Source organism: Chamaea fasciata, unplaced genomic scaffold, assembly GCF_029207755.1.
Source record: "Chamaea fasciata isolate MVZ Bird 193981 ecotype frontalis unplaced genomic scaffold, bChaFas1.0.hap1 SCAF_1, whole genome shotgun sequence".
NCBI classification, from domain to species: Eukaryota; Metazoa; Chordata; class Aves; order Passeriformes; family Sylviidae; genus Chamaea; species Chamaea fasciata.
The window spans coordinates 49763747-49781618 of NW_027094086.1; the positions used below are offsets into that span (position 1 = coordinate 49763747).

The 17872-nt window shown below is 40.3% G+C and overlaps 1 protein-coding gene across 8 annotated transcripts in view; it reads right to left on the bottom strand.

The window, feature by feature from the left end:
- DLGAP1 (DLG associated protein 1) overlaps positions 1-17872 on the bottom strand; it is a 403833-nt gene that overhangs the window by 75084 nt on the left and 310877 nt on the right. For all 8 annotated transcript variants that reach the window (XM_066183026.1, XM_066183018.1, XM_066182983.1 and 5 more), the window contains one exon: positions 16891-17131. In XM_066183026.1, the coding sequence (XP_066039123.1) occupies positions 16891-17131 (241 nt within the window). The remainder of the gene's footprint in view (positions 1-16890; positions 17132-17872) is intronic.

Below are 17872 nucleotides of genomic sequence, written 5' to 3' on the forward strand. Positions count from 1 at the left end.
GTACTTGAGAGGTGTTTTTCCCCTCAGCAAGTGAGAAAACTTTTGTTTTGGGAAGAGAAATATCTTGTTGAACATGTTATGCATTATCTTTCTTTTTTAAAAAGATGACCATGAAAGACAGCAAGTGCTTACATTCTGCTGTAGTCTTTTTGCTAGGAAGCAATACTTGCTACAAACAGGGGTTTAAGGGAATCAGACATCCATAACTTAAGTGAAGATCTCTGGAAGAAATTATTAGCTATTTGCTTTAAGTGATTCTCTTTGTTCCAACATGGACATATATGCATAAGTAAAACCAGCTGTTCGCAGGCCTCACAAAAGTGATCTCACTCTGTGTGAATTTAAAAAGCCAGAGAGCTGCAGCACTGCTCAGTAGGGCTTATTGCTGATGGTAACGAAGAACAATTGGGTCAGAGGAGGAAGCAGCCACATTTCATTTTCATCACTGGTCTGCTGGAAAGCTGTGACCCACATTTGCAGTTACTTCCAAGAAAGTTCTCATTTATCCATTTCCAATTTGAGATGATCCTTTGTCAAAAGCACAAACAGGTATCCTTCACGGAAATGTGGATTTATACTGCAACTTTCTGCCTCGGACCAATTTGTGCACTAAATTAGGGGTGGAAGTGATGCAAGTTGTTGATGCAAGGAAAGTAGACAGGAAAGTCCATTTAGAAATCTTTCAAGATTGAATAGAGCTGACAAATTAAAAAATTCACAAAACTGAGGCACAACAACTTTCAGGAAAAGAAGCACTGTTAATAACAAATTTGCAAACCTCTGCGCTAGAACAGGCACATTTCAAATAGAGCACCTGTTGAAGTATTTTAATAACCTTCCAAATCAAAAATGTAATTTCATATTGCTTGTTTCCAGGAACAGATGTCAGTCTCCTTGGAAGCAGGAGGTGCAGCCGATAACATCCACTGTTTCACTTTCAGCAATGCTGGCTTATTGTGACTTTCCAAGCATTCCACTATTCCTGTTTTTCTAAACATTGTGAGAACAGTTTTCATTTTTGCACATGAGGGGGATGATGGTATCGAGGCAGTTGCACAACCTCCAGAAAAGAGAAAGACAAAGTGCACCCTGGTGCAGATCACACTGTGCTGCAGTTCACACTCAGTTGAACTTCACTCCTCAGAACTGTCTGTCCTCAGCACTGCCTGCAGCTGTGAAATCCAGAGCTGTGCCTTGGCTGCTGCGAGCTCCAGCATGGCACGGTCACACATGACAGCCTGCGAGGCACTCAGGCCATGGAGGAACTAGCACTAAGCACACCTGCACGGTTTTGTTGTGATTTCACAGATATCCTCAGCTGCTCTGCTTCAAAAGATATGAGATTAATGGGCTTACTTCTGATATACAAAGAAGATTATCTAGGATATATTTATTTCAGGGCAAAATTAATTTTGGCTCTGGAAACATTTTTGCCTTCAGTGTGTAGTAAGAGTTTTTAACATTTCAGTTAGGGTACATCGAAAGAAAAAAAGGATTAACTCATAACTTTTCAGATATCAGAACGACACTTAATTCAAACTACTGCTGGTATTATCATCCTAATTCTTGTAAAAGGAACTGTATTTATTTCAAACCTAGTTAACAGTTTTGTATCTTGTGCTGGAGCAGAGCCTTATGACTAGTTCTGACCTATTAGTAAGTGGAGGGCTCCCTGAAGGCATCAAATGAGATAAATCAACATGTGCAAATGCAGTTATAAAAAAACTGGACCCTGTGCCACACAGTTCATGCATCTGAATGAACCACAGGCCTTGCTTTAGCCATAAATGTTACATCTTAAAATCTGCAAGTTGGAAGAACACAATATGCTGTAATTGTACTGTATTTTTAACAACTTGTTCAAGAAGAGATTTTTTGTAAAAGAACTATCATGAAGTGGAACTGAGCCAGCCAGATTACTGGCAAAGCTTCCTGCTGAATATGATTAGATAAAGGGAGAATGGAGACAGGAGAAAATTGATCCTCTCAGCAGAATTTGCCATAATTATATGCAGGATGGGGAATTAGTTATTATTCTGCTGTTAAATTCCTCAAGTGGCCAGAAGAAGCATTCTTGCATAATCTGCTTTTTCAATCTAGTCCATGTAAAACAAAGATCATGTTAAGAAAAATGGAGATGTGGCTGACCAAGTTCTATGAAGCCAGTAATTTTTTCCCCTGAAGGTTAGACAGTGGAAAGGGGTATTGGGATTGCCTTACCAATCACCAAATTACCAAAGCACTTCTCCAACAGCCAGCTAACTTTTATTTAACATAATTTTTCATTTTAAGAAGTAAAATCACTGAATTTCACACATGCAATGCTGAATAGCCTCAGCTCAAATGCTATTCTGATAAGGCAACATCTTTGTAATGGTTCATTGCCAGCCTGACCTGAACTCTGCCTCCTCACATTGTTGTGACGCAAATTCTCCTGTTTTTACTAACACAACAGGACTCCTGTGATTGCAAACTTCTGTTTCTGCAAGGAACGCATGGCCTGGAGCTTTCTCATTGCTGCCCTATGCAAGTGGAAATGGTGCTAATGAGATGAAATACGAATTCAGAAAAGATATAGAAGATTCATTAACACAACAGGGATATCTAGCTTAACAAGAAGGGGAGGGGGGTTGCCCTTGATGCTACTGAGTGCAGTGAAACAGCAACAACGAAATGGCGAGAGGTGGGCACTGCTGGCCCATGGGCCAACAGCTGAGTTTGGTGACAGAGGGACTGTGAGCCCACTACACAAGTGGAATCCACCTCAGTGCTTCTCCTTTCCAAAAATCAGAAACAGTTACATAATTATTCAAACTAGCAACATGAAAAAGAATCAGAAGAAAAGGCAATAAAAGAAAGAAGCTGTGAAAAAAGACAGCTTGTCTGAAAGATAATTATATACAGTTAAAAAGAACTAAGGAAAAAACACGGGTATTGTATGCTTACAGATTAGCAATGATCTTTCCTTAAACACAGTCTGTGCTAGTTATCCCCATTTCTTCCCTTTCAGAAGTTGCAAACATGATGGTTTCATAGTTCATGACTGGGTGGGTAACCTTACCTGCTCTACTTCTACAAGCCACCATATCCGTTCTGCTGAGATGGTCCCACTATAATTCTACTAATTAAAACACAAAAAGGAAAAAAAGAGAAAAGGAAATTTGATTTCCTAGCAAAATCTAGTAAAATTTTTCCTAGAAAAATCTCTCAAGTTGCCAGAACTGAAACACTGTCATTTCCTCTTCACTTCCGGCTTGCAACCCATTCCCTTTCTTCAGACAGGAATGACACTCATCTGCTGGAGCTGCCCTGTTTGCCCAACAACGCATTGGACTAGGAACTGAAAAGGAGTTCTTCGAGCTAACCAGAAGGGTGCAACTGGGGGACACCAAAAAATTAAAATATAGGCAAAATTTAGAGGAAATGACTGTTACAGCCATAGGTGATTAATATGCCTGTGCACAGTGGGGAGTGTTGCACACCAGTAACATTATGCAATAATGCTTTTAGCTGATATAAAATATGACTATATAAATGATGGGCTTCTAAATACTGTCTGAAGAGTGTGGAGTCTGACTTCTGGAGGAGTGTTGTTGGCTGACAAGCTAAAAGACATCTATATTTTTCATAGGCAGCAAAAGATGAAAGACAAAAATTTATGACATTAGGTTAATTACAGACACATCATTAGTTTTCTCTAAAATTGTATTAAAGAATGGTTGGAAAGCCACTATCTGTAAAAATCAGAATAAATGTCCTAGGAAAAACGGTGACTGACATGAGTGTCATGAGGTCATCAGATACAATTTACTAAGCAGCAGTTTTTATTGAGGAAATGAGCCATGCCATTAGCTCCAGCCTATCCCCAAACAAATCTTCATTAACTAACCACTTCTGTGAAGCATGGCAAACAGCTCAGTCTTGATTATTGTGGGAAGTCGTCAGAGACTGCACCAGAGAAATCAGTGTAAATACAACTCCAGGAGAAGACATGCCAGTTGCCTTCAGCTTCAACAAGTATTAGAATATTAATTCAGTGGAGTTAAATAGGAAATCTGCAGTGAGAGTAAAGATGAATCAAAGTGTATGAAATAAAAAGTCTTATAAAAACACATTTTAAGCAGACAAACTGATGAGAATCAGTAAAGCAGCTGAAGCATAAGCAGAAAGCTGACTGGCAGATGACCTGCATCAGCAGCACACAAGGCATTAGCAGGCCTTGTTCTGTAAAATTATTTAATGACATTACCACTTTCGCAATGTGAACTTATTTTCACTTAATCTTATTTAAGAAATGCAACACCTTCCTTTTTTTGACAAGAAGTCATAATTTTGTAACTTACTGCAATTTTAGGAATATGTATGCGAATTTGGATTTTACAAAATTTCTACAAACTACCCCAGTAGAAAGATACCCACTTGTACCTGATAAGTTATCAAAAGGCAAACATGCACCAGTTTTATTTTACAAGTGAAATGTTTTTCATAACAATATGAATGAGCTAGATATTGCTGACAGCTTGAATTAATAATTTCCCTGGGCTTTTTTTTTTTTTTTTCTCCCAAGAAGAATATAGTCATGCTCCAATAATAATAATAGACTTTTCAGGAGAATAAAATTAGATGTAAAAGATGTTGCCAGATGATGCTGATACAGCCAGTACACTTCAGTGTCAGAAGCTGACAATGCCTCAGGCCCCAGATTAGTTACTGTCATGTTGAAAGTGAGAAAAAGGAAGCCTAGACCAGGTGGGTATGCCTAATCCTGCACCCATGATTAATGTCACATGTTCTCAATTACCATACTTCTGTTGTTTGATAACCACACTAGGGTTTTTCTTGGAAATTAGTGATGGTTATTGACAAGTTCAATTACATAGGTTTTGGCTTTGATAAAAAAAATTTTGTCCTTGTGCATCTAGGCATTGGCCAGAATGCCACCCAAAACGAGTTTCTGACACTTTTCCATGCCTGCTGGAGAGGCAGTTGTCTCAAGATGGAGTGAGGTTTCCTCTCCACATCAGCAATAGGTGGCAAAGTTAGTTTTTTGCCAGTTCTTTGAAAGACATGCATGTACCAAACTTAATGTGCAGAGGAGGAGACAACAAATGGTCTGGGAGAAGTGCACATGATTGCAGTGCAAATTGAAACAACCCCTTTAATGGAGTAATGCTAGTTTGCAATGGGTGGTCTTTTTATCATTGTTTAGCACACATTTGTGAAATACTGTGGCAGTGGTCAATTCTCAACATGGTGGTATGGACAACAGGTGCAAGGCACCCAGTATTTCTCCATCTTATTCTGCTGAGCATGACCTCCTTACTAATCCTGGAGAAGGAAAGATACAGTTGCCCAGTCAATCTCTTCCATTTATAGTTGTGACAGAAACAATCCTGACATTGGGTAAAAAAAAACCCAAAACAAAACAGTTTTTATTGTGCCGCAGATTTGCCTGCTACTGCAGGATAGGGGAAGTATAAATATTTACCTCACTGATGCTTCTCAGGATCTATTTTTTTTTTAGCAGCATAATGAAAAAAAAAACCACCAAAAAACAAACAAACAAACAAAAAAACCCCAAAAAACCAACCAACCAAACAAAAAAACCCCCCCAAAAAACCCCCAAAAAACAACCAACCCCCAAATCTGAAAAGATTCCCTGGAAATTGTTTTGCAAGCCATGTCTGTATTATGCCCTAGAATCTCAGTTGCCCGGTTTAAGATTTCAACAGCAAAAGCATACATTTTTATCTTCTAAAAAAAATATTCTAAACTGGATTCCAACAGATTCATGCTCCTGCCCCAGACTCCTCTGGTTATAAAGGCACTGGCAGTGAAACAGAAGAGCCAGATGTTTCTGTGACACAAGGCATACAGAAATCATGAACTGATTCTGTGATGGTGGCAGCTGAGGACACTCAGCACCTTACACAACTAGACCCTCAGTGAGCAAATTTTGCAGGAAAAGAAAGACACATCTCAGCTTTGGAACTTAACAGACTGCTCTGATCTGCAATATTGTACTTAAAATATTAAGGGATATATCTGCAGAACAGATGGGGGAAAGCATTCCCCTTCATTTGATCAAATTCCAACACTGCTGCTGTGGTCCCAAAAATTCCCATAGCTATTCAAGCTTTCTATCCAGTGCCTACTTATCTGTCATGTTCATTATTTTCCATTCACTAGTTTTGTCAGCACTTTGAAGGCAATAAAGGGATTCTGGACACCATTAACTTGATGACCAGTTCATATCCCTCCATATCTCTTGCCAGCAGGAAATCTGGATTCTCATCACAACCAGAAAATATGTTCTAAAATAAATGTCAAAAATGGACTACACTGGGAGCTCAAATAACATCAATAAAATGTGCTAGACAGCACATCATCTCCACCTAGTCTACACACCAATTCATCCATGATGAAGGAATAAGGGGAAGACAAAGTATTTTGGAAAAAATCAGGTTAAAAGCTCCATGCATCTGTTTCTCAGCATCAACTATTCACGCAGGGAAAGGTGTTACTGATTTGACATAATGAATGATTTTTGAAGCGCAGGCCACAATTCTGTTTTATGAAACTCTTCTGGACCTACTTGGCTACTCAAAACCTGCTTTTTTCCTTTGTCCTTCTCCTTGTCCTTGGCAATTCTTCTCACCTTTATTTACTTAACCATCAAACTCTTCTCCCTTCAATGAAAGCAGGTATGTTGAATTAGGAAAAAAAAGTGTTAAGAGTAAAAACTGCTTTAACTGCTACTTATTTACAGATACACATTTTCTCCAGTGGTGCATGCCACCTGTAGGGTGGCTATTGTATTCTATTAAATAAATAAAAAAAATTACAAACCCCATGTTTTCAGGTTCAGTACCCCTTCACCCTACAGGTATTCCTTGACCATGCCACCCAAACTCACAGGACATAAGACCAGCCTTTGCATTCAGTGAGAGTCTTCTCAGCTGAAGTAGCAGTAAGCACCCTCCGAAAGGGAGGTACACACTTATGTTCTTAATAAGCACTGACAGAAATAGAAAAAGGCTCTCAGGACTGCAGCACATATTTGAAGTCCAGAAAAGGGACAACTGGAAATATAAATCAGATTATGGGAGGGAGCTCTTACTCATAATACCATGTGCAATCTGTGGAAGTATGTGACACCAGAACAGCTGTTGATGTGCCGCAGGCTGCAGAGTCTGTGTAGACAAGGTGTGCCTATTTGAGCATTAAACCTGCAGGTAGCTCATGTGAGGTTAAACACAACTGCCTATTTACACAAAATGACACTGCACCCATCTGGGTGAACATGATGCAGCTTTTTGGCTGTGGGGAAAGTCCTAGAGGAAGATCAAGGAACACTGAATGTTGGTGCTGGTATTGGAAATCTTAACTAATGACTCCTTTTTTTTTTTTTTTTTTTTTTTTTTTTTTTTTTTGTCTGAAAGGAAAATAAACATCTTGGTCTTAGCTGTGTATTAATCTAACTTCTAACATCATCTAACTCCCCCACAGCAACAACCCAGATAGGGCAAGACAAGCTTCCTTGGAAGTATGTATAAGACAGTAACTGACTTCACCTAGATCAGAGCATGCAGCCCTGCCAATCCCACGATCAGAGCTTCCAACACGGATGCAATACTTCACCCCTCCTCCATCTCTCTGGTACCCTTCTCCTTTTGCTTCCCCCTTTTCAAACAAAAGAGGCAAATGGTAAAATGTCACATGAGCATTCAGGGGGCTGTGTGAGATAAGACAGCGTAAGGCCATGGCACCAGGTGTCAACCTGTTCTGTCACTTGGGTACAAATTACCCATCATGCAAAATGGAAAGCAGCAGATTTTCTCAGGACTTCCTGAGGCAGTCAGATTGAGGCTTATGGAGGAGTTAGGTTATATTCATAGCTTGGTTATTTTGGTCTAGTAGATCCTGGTTTTTTTCTGCCACAGATTTACATAATTTTATTTGATTCTTCATGAAGTTCACAAGAAAGTTAAAAGAAATTGAGTGAAAAAAAATTCAAAACAGAAATAGCCTGCCAGCATTTGTTTTGCTATCCTATTACAATATTCTGACTTCCATCAAAACCTTCCCAGGGGATACATATTTTACTTTAGCTAAAGACAGAATTAATTTGAAAATTATTACAGGAAAGAGAATGGTTAGCAAGACACCATCATCTTGACTGTGCAGAGAAAAAAGTAGGCATCTTCCTCAACAGAATAGGCAAGAGATCTGTCATAGTAGAGGGTTGGTTCTGTGGTATCGTTTATTGTTTTTTAGGGTTTTTTTCCCTCCTCTGATAGCTTAGCTCAAATCCTTGATCAAAGCAACTAGGAATTGCTCTGCTTAGATGGCTTACTGCATTTTAAGTGGGATGCAATTTAGCACTCTCCCATCTGATCAAAGCTAAATTCAGTAAGAGAAAACAATTTCCAAAGGCCAACACATCCATTTCCCCCTTGAGAGGCCAGACAAAGGTTGTGGCATTAGAACAGATTACCAACATCTGCCTACAGTATGCATTTGATAAAAGGAACTGTTAGACCCTGATGGCAGTGAGACTGTCCCTCTTTGCAAAATAGCATTAGGTGTTTTCCAGATCCCAGTATTTGAGTTGCCTTGTGCTTGTTATTGAGCACTGTAAGAAGCAGTGCAGTGAGACTGGTGAAACAGCAAGAAATAAAAAGAGTAAATCACATCTCTGTGTATATTTCAGAGGTTCTGCAATTTTTTAAATGCACAGTTTTCTTTGCTGCCACATTTCCTTTGGGTTTGTCTGTCATATTATTAAAGAAACAAAGCAGTGTTTGTTTCAGAGAGTGGTTAATAATGTACGCACCCCATAGTCTACTATAGCTTCAAAGAGCCAATTACTGTTAGACTGTTGCATAAACATGTATTTAGGAAGCATGAAAAAGTGCAATTATTTACAGTATTCAGTACCTAATACATCATATTTGAGCTCCAAAATGGGAATTACTGACATGATGAAATATAATGGATCCAAACAAATTGCTGCACTACAAGAGGGGGCCCTGTAGAGCTGTACTCATTAAACACGCTTATTAAAAATTCTTAGTTTTTTGAAATAAAAAATCATTCAGTCACTTAAAAAAGCTCATTATCACCAAGTATCTCATCTGTAACTTCCTATAAAATCCTATGGCTCAAGAGAGCTTTGCAAGTATTATATCTGGGGAAAACCAAAATATTGAGGTTTTTCTTAAAGGAATGATGTGGAAATTAGTGCAGGTGAGTGCCTGCACATGGCTGGAGATTGGACAGTACACAAACTAAAAATAAAAGCCTGAGGTCTTTTTACACGCTGGATGTATTAATTAAGCATAGCCTCTTCAGGAAACAGGCCTTGCTTCCCAAAAGACAACTGCAGTTAAAAGCACATTAGTCTATTTTAGGAAAATGGCAGGAATTATTACTCAAAATGTGATCTCATTATATAAATTGGGGCATGTCTTCAACTACTGATTCAGCTCATCTCTGTCACTGCCATCACAAAAACACTGCAATGGAAATAAGCTGGAACAAAGAAAGATTCTGGTCTTTGTTGTACTTTTCCATAAACTGAAAATTTAATTATATGCTCTTCAGCTAAGGAATGATGTATCTCAAATTTTCAGAGTTCAGAGAATTAGAGCAATGACCAGTTCCTAAGAACAAGATTTTGGGATAAAAGTTATATTGCCTGCTCACAATTTACAAATGGAAAAGGACTGTGGTTTTATTTTATTTTAAATCCTACTGCATATTCCACCCATTAGTTTGCAATTATAAGCTGGTGCTGCTGTGGGAAACCTGCTTCCTTGTGATGTGATTCCAGCCATATTTCAAAGAAGGCTGGTTACTACCACTGTGTTCAAGTCAGGTAACACTGTCCCTAAAACCACGGACACACAAGGTTGCTGAGTCAGAGCTGCTGAAATCACGTCAGCTTTGCCCTGCACCTGAGTTTGCTCTTAGGACACCAGAGCTGAGCTGAACTGCTGCCCTTGTCTGAGGCAGACCTGTCAGCCAGCCCAAGCTCCTGCCAAAGGGCAGACTTGCCTTGCAGCAGTGAACAGCAGAGACTGTTCGCCATAATCTGTTGCTTCTCGGATTGTGGCAAAATCACGGAGGTTTCACACTTGTTTATGGGCTTAGAAAAATGTTAATTCTCAGCTAATGAGACTTGAGGTATGCAGTGCTCAGTCAGCAGAACAACTTTTAAATTACTGTTTTGCTTGTAATGACTTCCTGTACATTTGTTATGGTAGATCAAGTAGCATTTTTTCTCAGCTAGATGCTGGACATTCAGGTGCTGTAATACACAGGCATGGTATTCAGGGTTATCCTGCAGGTTCCATCAGGGCACTTCCACAAGAACGTGCACACCAGCAGGAGTGGAGTACACAATCACGGGATCAGGACTCTCTCACTGCATTAGCACACTGGGAGGTCTCCATGAAACTGGGGTCCTGAACATCCCTACAAAAAACTCCAGTAGTGGTGCATTTGATAACACACCTACCTAGTCTGAAACTAAAGCAGAGTTCCAATCCAAACATGCTCTGTACACCTTTAGGGAGAACTGTGTAAATCTGAGCACTGGAAATGATTATCACTTTTTGTGTGGGAAATATAATCAAAAGAAATGAATTAATAGAAAAATGAATTTAAGCACATTCCATACAAACATATTCAAAGAGCTTCCACAAAATTTTTCATATCTGTAACGAAATTAATGCAAGATTAAAAAATAATGAAACATTACATTTTAAGTAACTAATCCCTGCATCCTCTTTATTTGTGCTTCACTTGACAAGAAACACACTTAATAGTTCTTTGCACAAGAACAGTAGGGATTTCTGTTGAAGTTCTCCTTCTCCTCTAAAATCATGCTTTTTCCCATTTCATTTGAGACTATCAGCTCACAGGTCTGATGGCCATCTTACTCCCAGCATGTCAAAAGGCCAACAGGGTCTTACAGAGCAGCAAGCTGAGCAGCACACGGCAGTGTATCCTTGCACTGAGGACTGCTGACTGCATGCCAGGCTTTGCCAAAGCACAGCTGGATGTTTGAAGGAGGTGTAGTCCTGGTGAGGCCACATCTCAAGTGTGTGCCCAACGTGGCACTCCTCAGCATGAGAGACATACAGAGTTGGCAGAGTTGGTGGGGCAGGATATAATTTACCCATTTTCAACTGTGGAGATGTCCCAAGTTGTTTGGACAGCTGGAGAAATCAACCAAACAAGTGCTGTCTCAACAAAACAACCGAGTTGTTCTGTGTTCCTGGAAGTGTTCACAAAGTAAGACAACGTATTCCTTCAAGACATTTTAAGCTCATGGTTTTGAATAATTAAGATCATTCTCACATTTTTACCTCACTATGAGCCTTAGCCCAAATGTTAAGAAGTGTATCAAGCAAATAAAGAATAGGAATAGTAAGTAAAGATAGAATACCAAAGGGTAATACTGGTTTTTCATTCCCTGTATTTGAAACGCATTCATAACTTTTGAGACTGCTGTAAACTCTTCCAAACTATGTTTTCAGATGTGAAAAAAATAATTAGACCATGGCTTACAAAATAAAGTCCTTTTCTCACCCTTTCTGAATTTCTCATTAAAACCTTCACTGGCTTCATAAAAATGGTGTTTTTTTGGTGTGATGTGGAGCTTAACATTCATCAAGCTGACTACTGGGATAGACGACATGAAACTCCTACTATCTACAGACACCTTGGAAATTGGAAACAATGTTCTCCTCCAAGGTCAGATCTTCATTAGTACAGGAAAACATTTTAAAATGCTGATTTAAGCAATTTGATAGCAGATCCAAAGGCAGAACCCATTTTAGGATTACTCAAGGACAGAGAGGAAATGAACCATGTAAATTCTTTGTCAAACAGTTTTCTACAATCTTCAGATTTATTTTAAGTTTCAACATCTGCATGAAGGCCTTAATGTAGTTATATTTCTTGAGACCTTCTGTGGAAATATCTTAATTTTGGTACAGATCCAGAAACCAACCCTAGCTTCAACTGGAAATCACATGTGAAATCCTAATTCCTTGCTTCTTTTTCAACAGAGCAATCTCTGAAAAGGCAGCTCTGAGGAATCCAAATGACTTGCATCTGGCATACACTTTGTTACAGCTTCCTTATCCACAGGATTTTATTTTATTTTTTAATTCTGTGTGGCACAAGTCAGTTGTTAGACTTGCTTGAATTTTATATGCTTATTTATTTAGTTATTTATTTATTTTTAATTGGCTAGGCAGCCCCTTAGAGATTTTCCACTTGTCTTGATCAGATGTTCCAATGAATGGAAGGAAAATTGTTTGCTCAGCTGAAAGACTATAATTAGCATATACTGTGGTAACTCTCTGTCCTTCTCTAACCTGCTGGCTACACAGCACAAGTTCCTTGTGATTTTTATTTATTTTGCTTTTAAGCAGAAGTGTAATATTACTGAGAATCACCAGATGGCATTGCTGCAAATAACTCTGATATTTCTCTTCACCTAACTCCACAGAGGATAGTTACTGAATTGCAATCTAGTGCAGAGTTTTTCCTGATGTTAGTACTTGAGCTCTGTTCGAGAGATGTCTGTACAAATTTGTGTATTATACTGTATTGTGTATTTGTATGCACGTGTCCTCATGCCTGAGCCCTCACAATGTCATAAGGTTTGTTGGCAGCAAAGAATCATGCACGGCTACATAGGGAAAGTTTAGAAACATAGACACAATAAATAAGGGAGAAAGATGTTCTTTAGACTACTTTAACATTTCATTGTTTCTTAATTACTGCATTCTTCAAGCTCATTGAAATGATTCACAGACTTAAAATTGTTAAAAGGTTACTTATTTAGTGACTGGATTTGTTGGCTGAAGTGCTTCAGCTACAATAGTTGCATCTGCAAATAACCTGGGACCAAATTATGTAATAACTCACAGCTCATTAAACTCCTCTGAAGAGATCAAATGACCTGGGTGTTAATTTTTAGTGCAGCCTATGGTGTATAACATATGTCAGCACTTCAGAGCTGCTGTGCCTCCCAGCCTGCACAGCCCTGCTCCCAGGAATGGCTCCATTCAGGATGCCTCTACGGGTACCACCGATACTGAGAGAACAAATATGAGAGTGAATGGAACTTTTCAACTAATTAGCTTTCAAGGCGTGATGCAGTTGTGACATAGAACTCATTTATAATTCCATATAAAGCGTCAAGGTTGCATTTTCTCTTCCTCATTCCAAAACCCTTCATTTAAAAACAAGGATGAAGGGAGTTTGTAGCCAGGTGGGGTGTTGGGAGGAAAGAGCTAAAACCAGACAATTTAGCGAGGAGGGAGTAGTTTTTGCTCAGAAACAGCAGCTGGGAATTCTAAGAATGTCAGAGTGGGAAAGAGTGTCCATTTATTATGCCTAATGTTGTCCATCCTCTGCTGGTTTTGAGAAGCAGAATTCCTGTATAGAGACAACACATTCATAGACATGCTTGAGCCTTCCGCTGGAAGTGAGATATCATAAAAATACAGCCTTGTGATAAACTGCATGTGTGCAAAGCCCTTTGCTATTGGGGGCAGGCTGTGGGTCCCCTGTCACTGTGTGCTAGGATGAACTGAGCCTAATGGAGCACTGCTCCAGTGTGTCTCTTTTCACTAGGATGAACTAAGCTGAACAGAGCCCATGGCCCAGCGTGTCTCTGCTGCCCAGCGGTGTTCGTGAGGTAATGAAATTACTCTTTGCATTTCAGCAGTAGTTTCCATTGTTACCTGTATGTGTTGACTCACACATGGGGATTGACCTCTTCTCCCAGGCAAACAGAGACAGGATGAAAGGACTTAGTCCCAGGCTGTGCCAGGGAAGGTTTAGGTTGGACATTAGGAGGAACTTTGGCTGTAGATTTTGGTGAAGTTAGGATTTGCCTCCCCACTCATAGTGTAACATTTCACCCCTTTGGTGACATCAGGTTTGTGCCTTCACCTCCATTTTTACACCTGGGCTCAGTTTCATCCAGCTGCAGGCACCCCTCAGAGTCCCCACAGCAGCACTAGGGTCAGTGCAGGCTGCAGAGGCCACCAGGTGGGCAGCCACCCTTAGCTGAGCTCTGTGCCACAGCCAGTGCAGAGATTTGTAGTTAGAGTGGGCACATCCTCAGGAACTGAGCTAGAGGTGCAATTCCTGATGGCAGAACTAAACCACACACACTATGTGGCAAAAGGAAATGAAAACCTGAGGCTGACACCACAACAGCAAAGGCTAATAGGCAAAGTGACATTTTTGTCCACAGTTCTTGCGTTATCCAGATGCCCTGGAAAGCTGCGGATCATTGCTCTAGAGGAAAAATTTTGAATCCAGTAAACCGAGAGCTCTCCTGTCTTTTCCACCATCAAGCTGGCATTTTCCTGGACTTTCAGCTGTCAAAGAGATTCTCAGTATCAGTGTATGATCACAGCTTTGGTATTAGTGAATTAAAAGCCATATTCTTGAGGGAATTGCTAGTATTGATGAAAGGAATCTTTCTTGGTTGAACAGGCAGAGATGCTTTAGGGGCAGGAGGACTGTTCTCTCATTTGGGGATGTTAAAACCATTTTTACATCATAACTGCTCCCATGTCCCCCAAAAAAGCATTCGCAACTTCAGTGGAGATAAAACTGAGATACTGTTCTCCTTTCTTCATGTCTGCCTAGTTGTTGTGCTATTTCCCATTTTATTGAAGCAGATATTAATAGCAACCATCAACATTGCCTTTCATATTTCTCTTCTGTGAGCCAGGCACAGGCAACACCAAGGTAGTCAACACAGATGCTTTTAAATAGAATTAATTCAATTCTAATCCCCATTAAACAGATAGTGATATGTAAGTCAGGTACCGAAAGAGACAAGTTGTCTGAAATGTTACCAGTAGAAGGGAAGGGCCCTTGGAGCCCAAGAATTAGAGAATGAAAAAAGGTAACTCAGTAAAATTCCCACAGCAGAAAATAGGCATCTAGAGCAATCTTTAAATGCTTCTATGTATGTCCAAAGAGAGCACTGCAAATCATTCCTCCCTGCTTTTAAAGGCCTGACTACAGAAGCAATAACCCAAGATATACTCACTGGATTGTGTTTTTCAATATCACAGTTTTGTTCATATGATTTTTTAAATAAAGCCAGCTACCCAGAGAAGAGATCAGTTGCACTACAAAAAAGGGACCATAAAAAAGAGATAGTTTACAGCACAGATTTTCCTCTTTCATGTTTTCCAGTGTTTTTGGCTGGCACACACAGCCAGCCTTCTCCATTTAGACACCATCATCCCCAGACACAGGCATCATTTTCCTAAGTGATAGGAACAACCTCTTACATACAGATAATAAAAAAAAATATAGTTATTCTCTTCTGTATTAATGATCACAGTTATTTTTATAAAGGAAAAGTGTTAACAAAGCCATTCTCACAGAACAGAAAACCCTCTATGGGATCAACCCAAGCTGATCTAACAAAGATGAGTGCACACTGAAAAATCCCTGAAAACTCCCACCCTTCAGCTTTTGCCTCAGAATATGTTTGACACAAACTAATACCATACAATGAAGTAGCACACACCTTATGCAAATCCTGTCTTTGTGGTTTGGTGCAAACCCTGTGTGCTCACAAGGGCTATTTCTATAGCAGAAATGCTGTCATGTAAATACCATTTCTTTAGTGATTTAGATGAGAACTGCTCTGCAGCATTTGTTAAAAATGCTTTGATGTTTGTGTTGCACTGCCAATATATTTCCAACTTGCTACTTTTAGAAAAATCTTTAATTCAGCTGAACATTTTTGGTAAAAGGATTTAAAGTGTTCTTTGATGACATAAAACAATTGACAAGCGGCTTTAAAAAAGACTTACAAGGAATAAACAACTGCACCTGTGAGATAACACACAAGAGGACAGAAGTTTACAGAAAACAGAAATGAAAAAATACAGCAAGAGATAGCAGGTACAGTGAAATACATTTAATAGTCAATATTAGTCAAGAACATGATTAGTATATGAACAGTATATGAATATATGAATGAAGCTTGTGTAAAACAGTGGAATGGTTGCACAGAAGTCAAAAGAAAGAGGCTCTCTCTCATCCTGCCACAGGGAAGAGCACACATATGTAATGGCTCCTGCCTCTTGCTTTCCTGAATGAGAGAGGCAGATTTGGAATTTGGTTTTACTTGGTTTTTCCTCCCCTTAAGCACTATTTTGGTGACAAAATCTGAAATTCACCATGGTTATTTCCAAAAGAAAAGCAACCTCAAACATTAAAAGGAAGGTTTGAAGTCTCATGTTTACACCAAAACCTCTCCCTCTAGCAAGGCTTGAATAGTTTGAACTGCAGAAAGAATGTAACAGCAAAATGTGAACATGCATGCTTTGACCTGCAGATTGCTTCTTCCTTTCTTCATTCTCACATCTTAGATGGGGCCGAGAGAGCTGGAGCAGTGTCTTCAAGCCAGTAAAAACCACATCCAGTAACTTATACAATCATTTCATCTTTGTCGAAAATCTGATCAGAGGGACCCTCTCCGCTGGTCACAGCCAGCAGAACTGCCAACCCAGAGCCTTCTTGTTCAGCCTTGCCAAATTGTGATTGCTCTTTTGGGGAAGACAGCAAGAGGAGACATGACCTTGGTGTCACCCTTTTATGTGCTTTTAGCTCAGAATAAATTAGCTCGGATACAGAAGGAACCACAACTGCATCAGTCTTTGTCTGTGTGTGGTTTGAGGCTGATTAGTCTGTCCAGCTCCCTGGCGAAACACAGACTCTCTTAAGGGCTCGGTGTCTGGCAGAGAAAAGCTTGAGCTGATGGAAACGCACTCGGATGTACCTTCCCTTTCTGCCCCCCTCTGGCTTTCCCTTTGTGTTACTCACCAGTACTGCTCTGGATGGTCCTCACCGTGGTGGTTGTACGCGGGGGAGATGAGGACCGCAGCGATATGCACTCGTCGTCCTGGGAGCAGCCCTTCTCGATGGCTCTGACGTAGCTGTGGCTCCTCATGCGGAAGCAGCCCGGCATCGGCAGATCCAGCGCTTCCACCGCCTGCGACTCCAGCTCGCTGAACACCGACTCGCAGACAGATTCGAACTGGCCGTTCACCTCCATCTCACTCACCTGCGGACAGACACCGGGCAGGGTCAGTGCATCCCTGACAGGGATATGCCACGCTGCCTGGCACAAACACTCACTCTCCAGCTACAGTTAGAAACATGTAGCACATGGCCTATGTGGCACAGTGGCCAACACCTGTTACAGGATCCCTCTGCCCATGACCAAAGGTAAATGGGACATCCCATAGCAGCAACTCTGAGGGGAAAAAGAAACAATGTACAGAAAGGGGATACGGAGGCATGGCAAAGATTCAGCCAGCTTTGGACTCTTGGCTCCTGCTCAAACTGGTGGGAGGCCTGGAGTCCTCATAGCAGCTCCTGTCACTCTGGGCCCACAGCAGAGATTGAATGTTTGGTCATTGTGATCACTACATGTAAAACAAAAACCATTCTTTCATTGTAGGGAGAGGAAAAAACCAAATGGGGTCAGCTGAACCCCAATACATTATCAGTGCAACCCACAGGCAATCACACTGATAAGAGCCAGAGTGGATGGAAAGCTAGAGGGTAACAAACAGTTGGGAAGAAGAGGTTGATAAGGGAACCAGTTTGCTGCTGGGGAAAAATGTCTGTAGAACAAAATTTCTGGCTGAGAGCAGATGCAAAGGAATCCTTAGACCCTTTGTGCAGCAGACACTAGGTGGTGACAAAGACTTGCGCTCACGGTGGTCAAAGAACATTCAAAAACTTCCTGCAGGTCTTAAAAACCTGGAAACCATTTACCTTGGCTTAATTAGTAATGGAT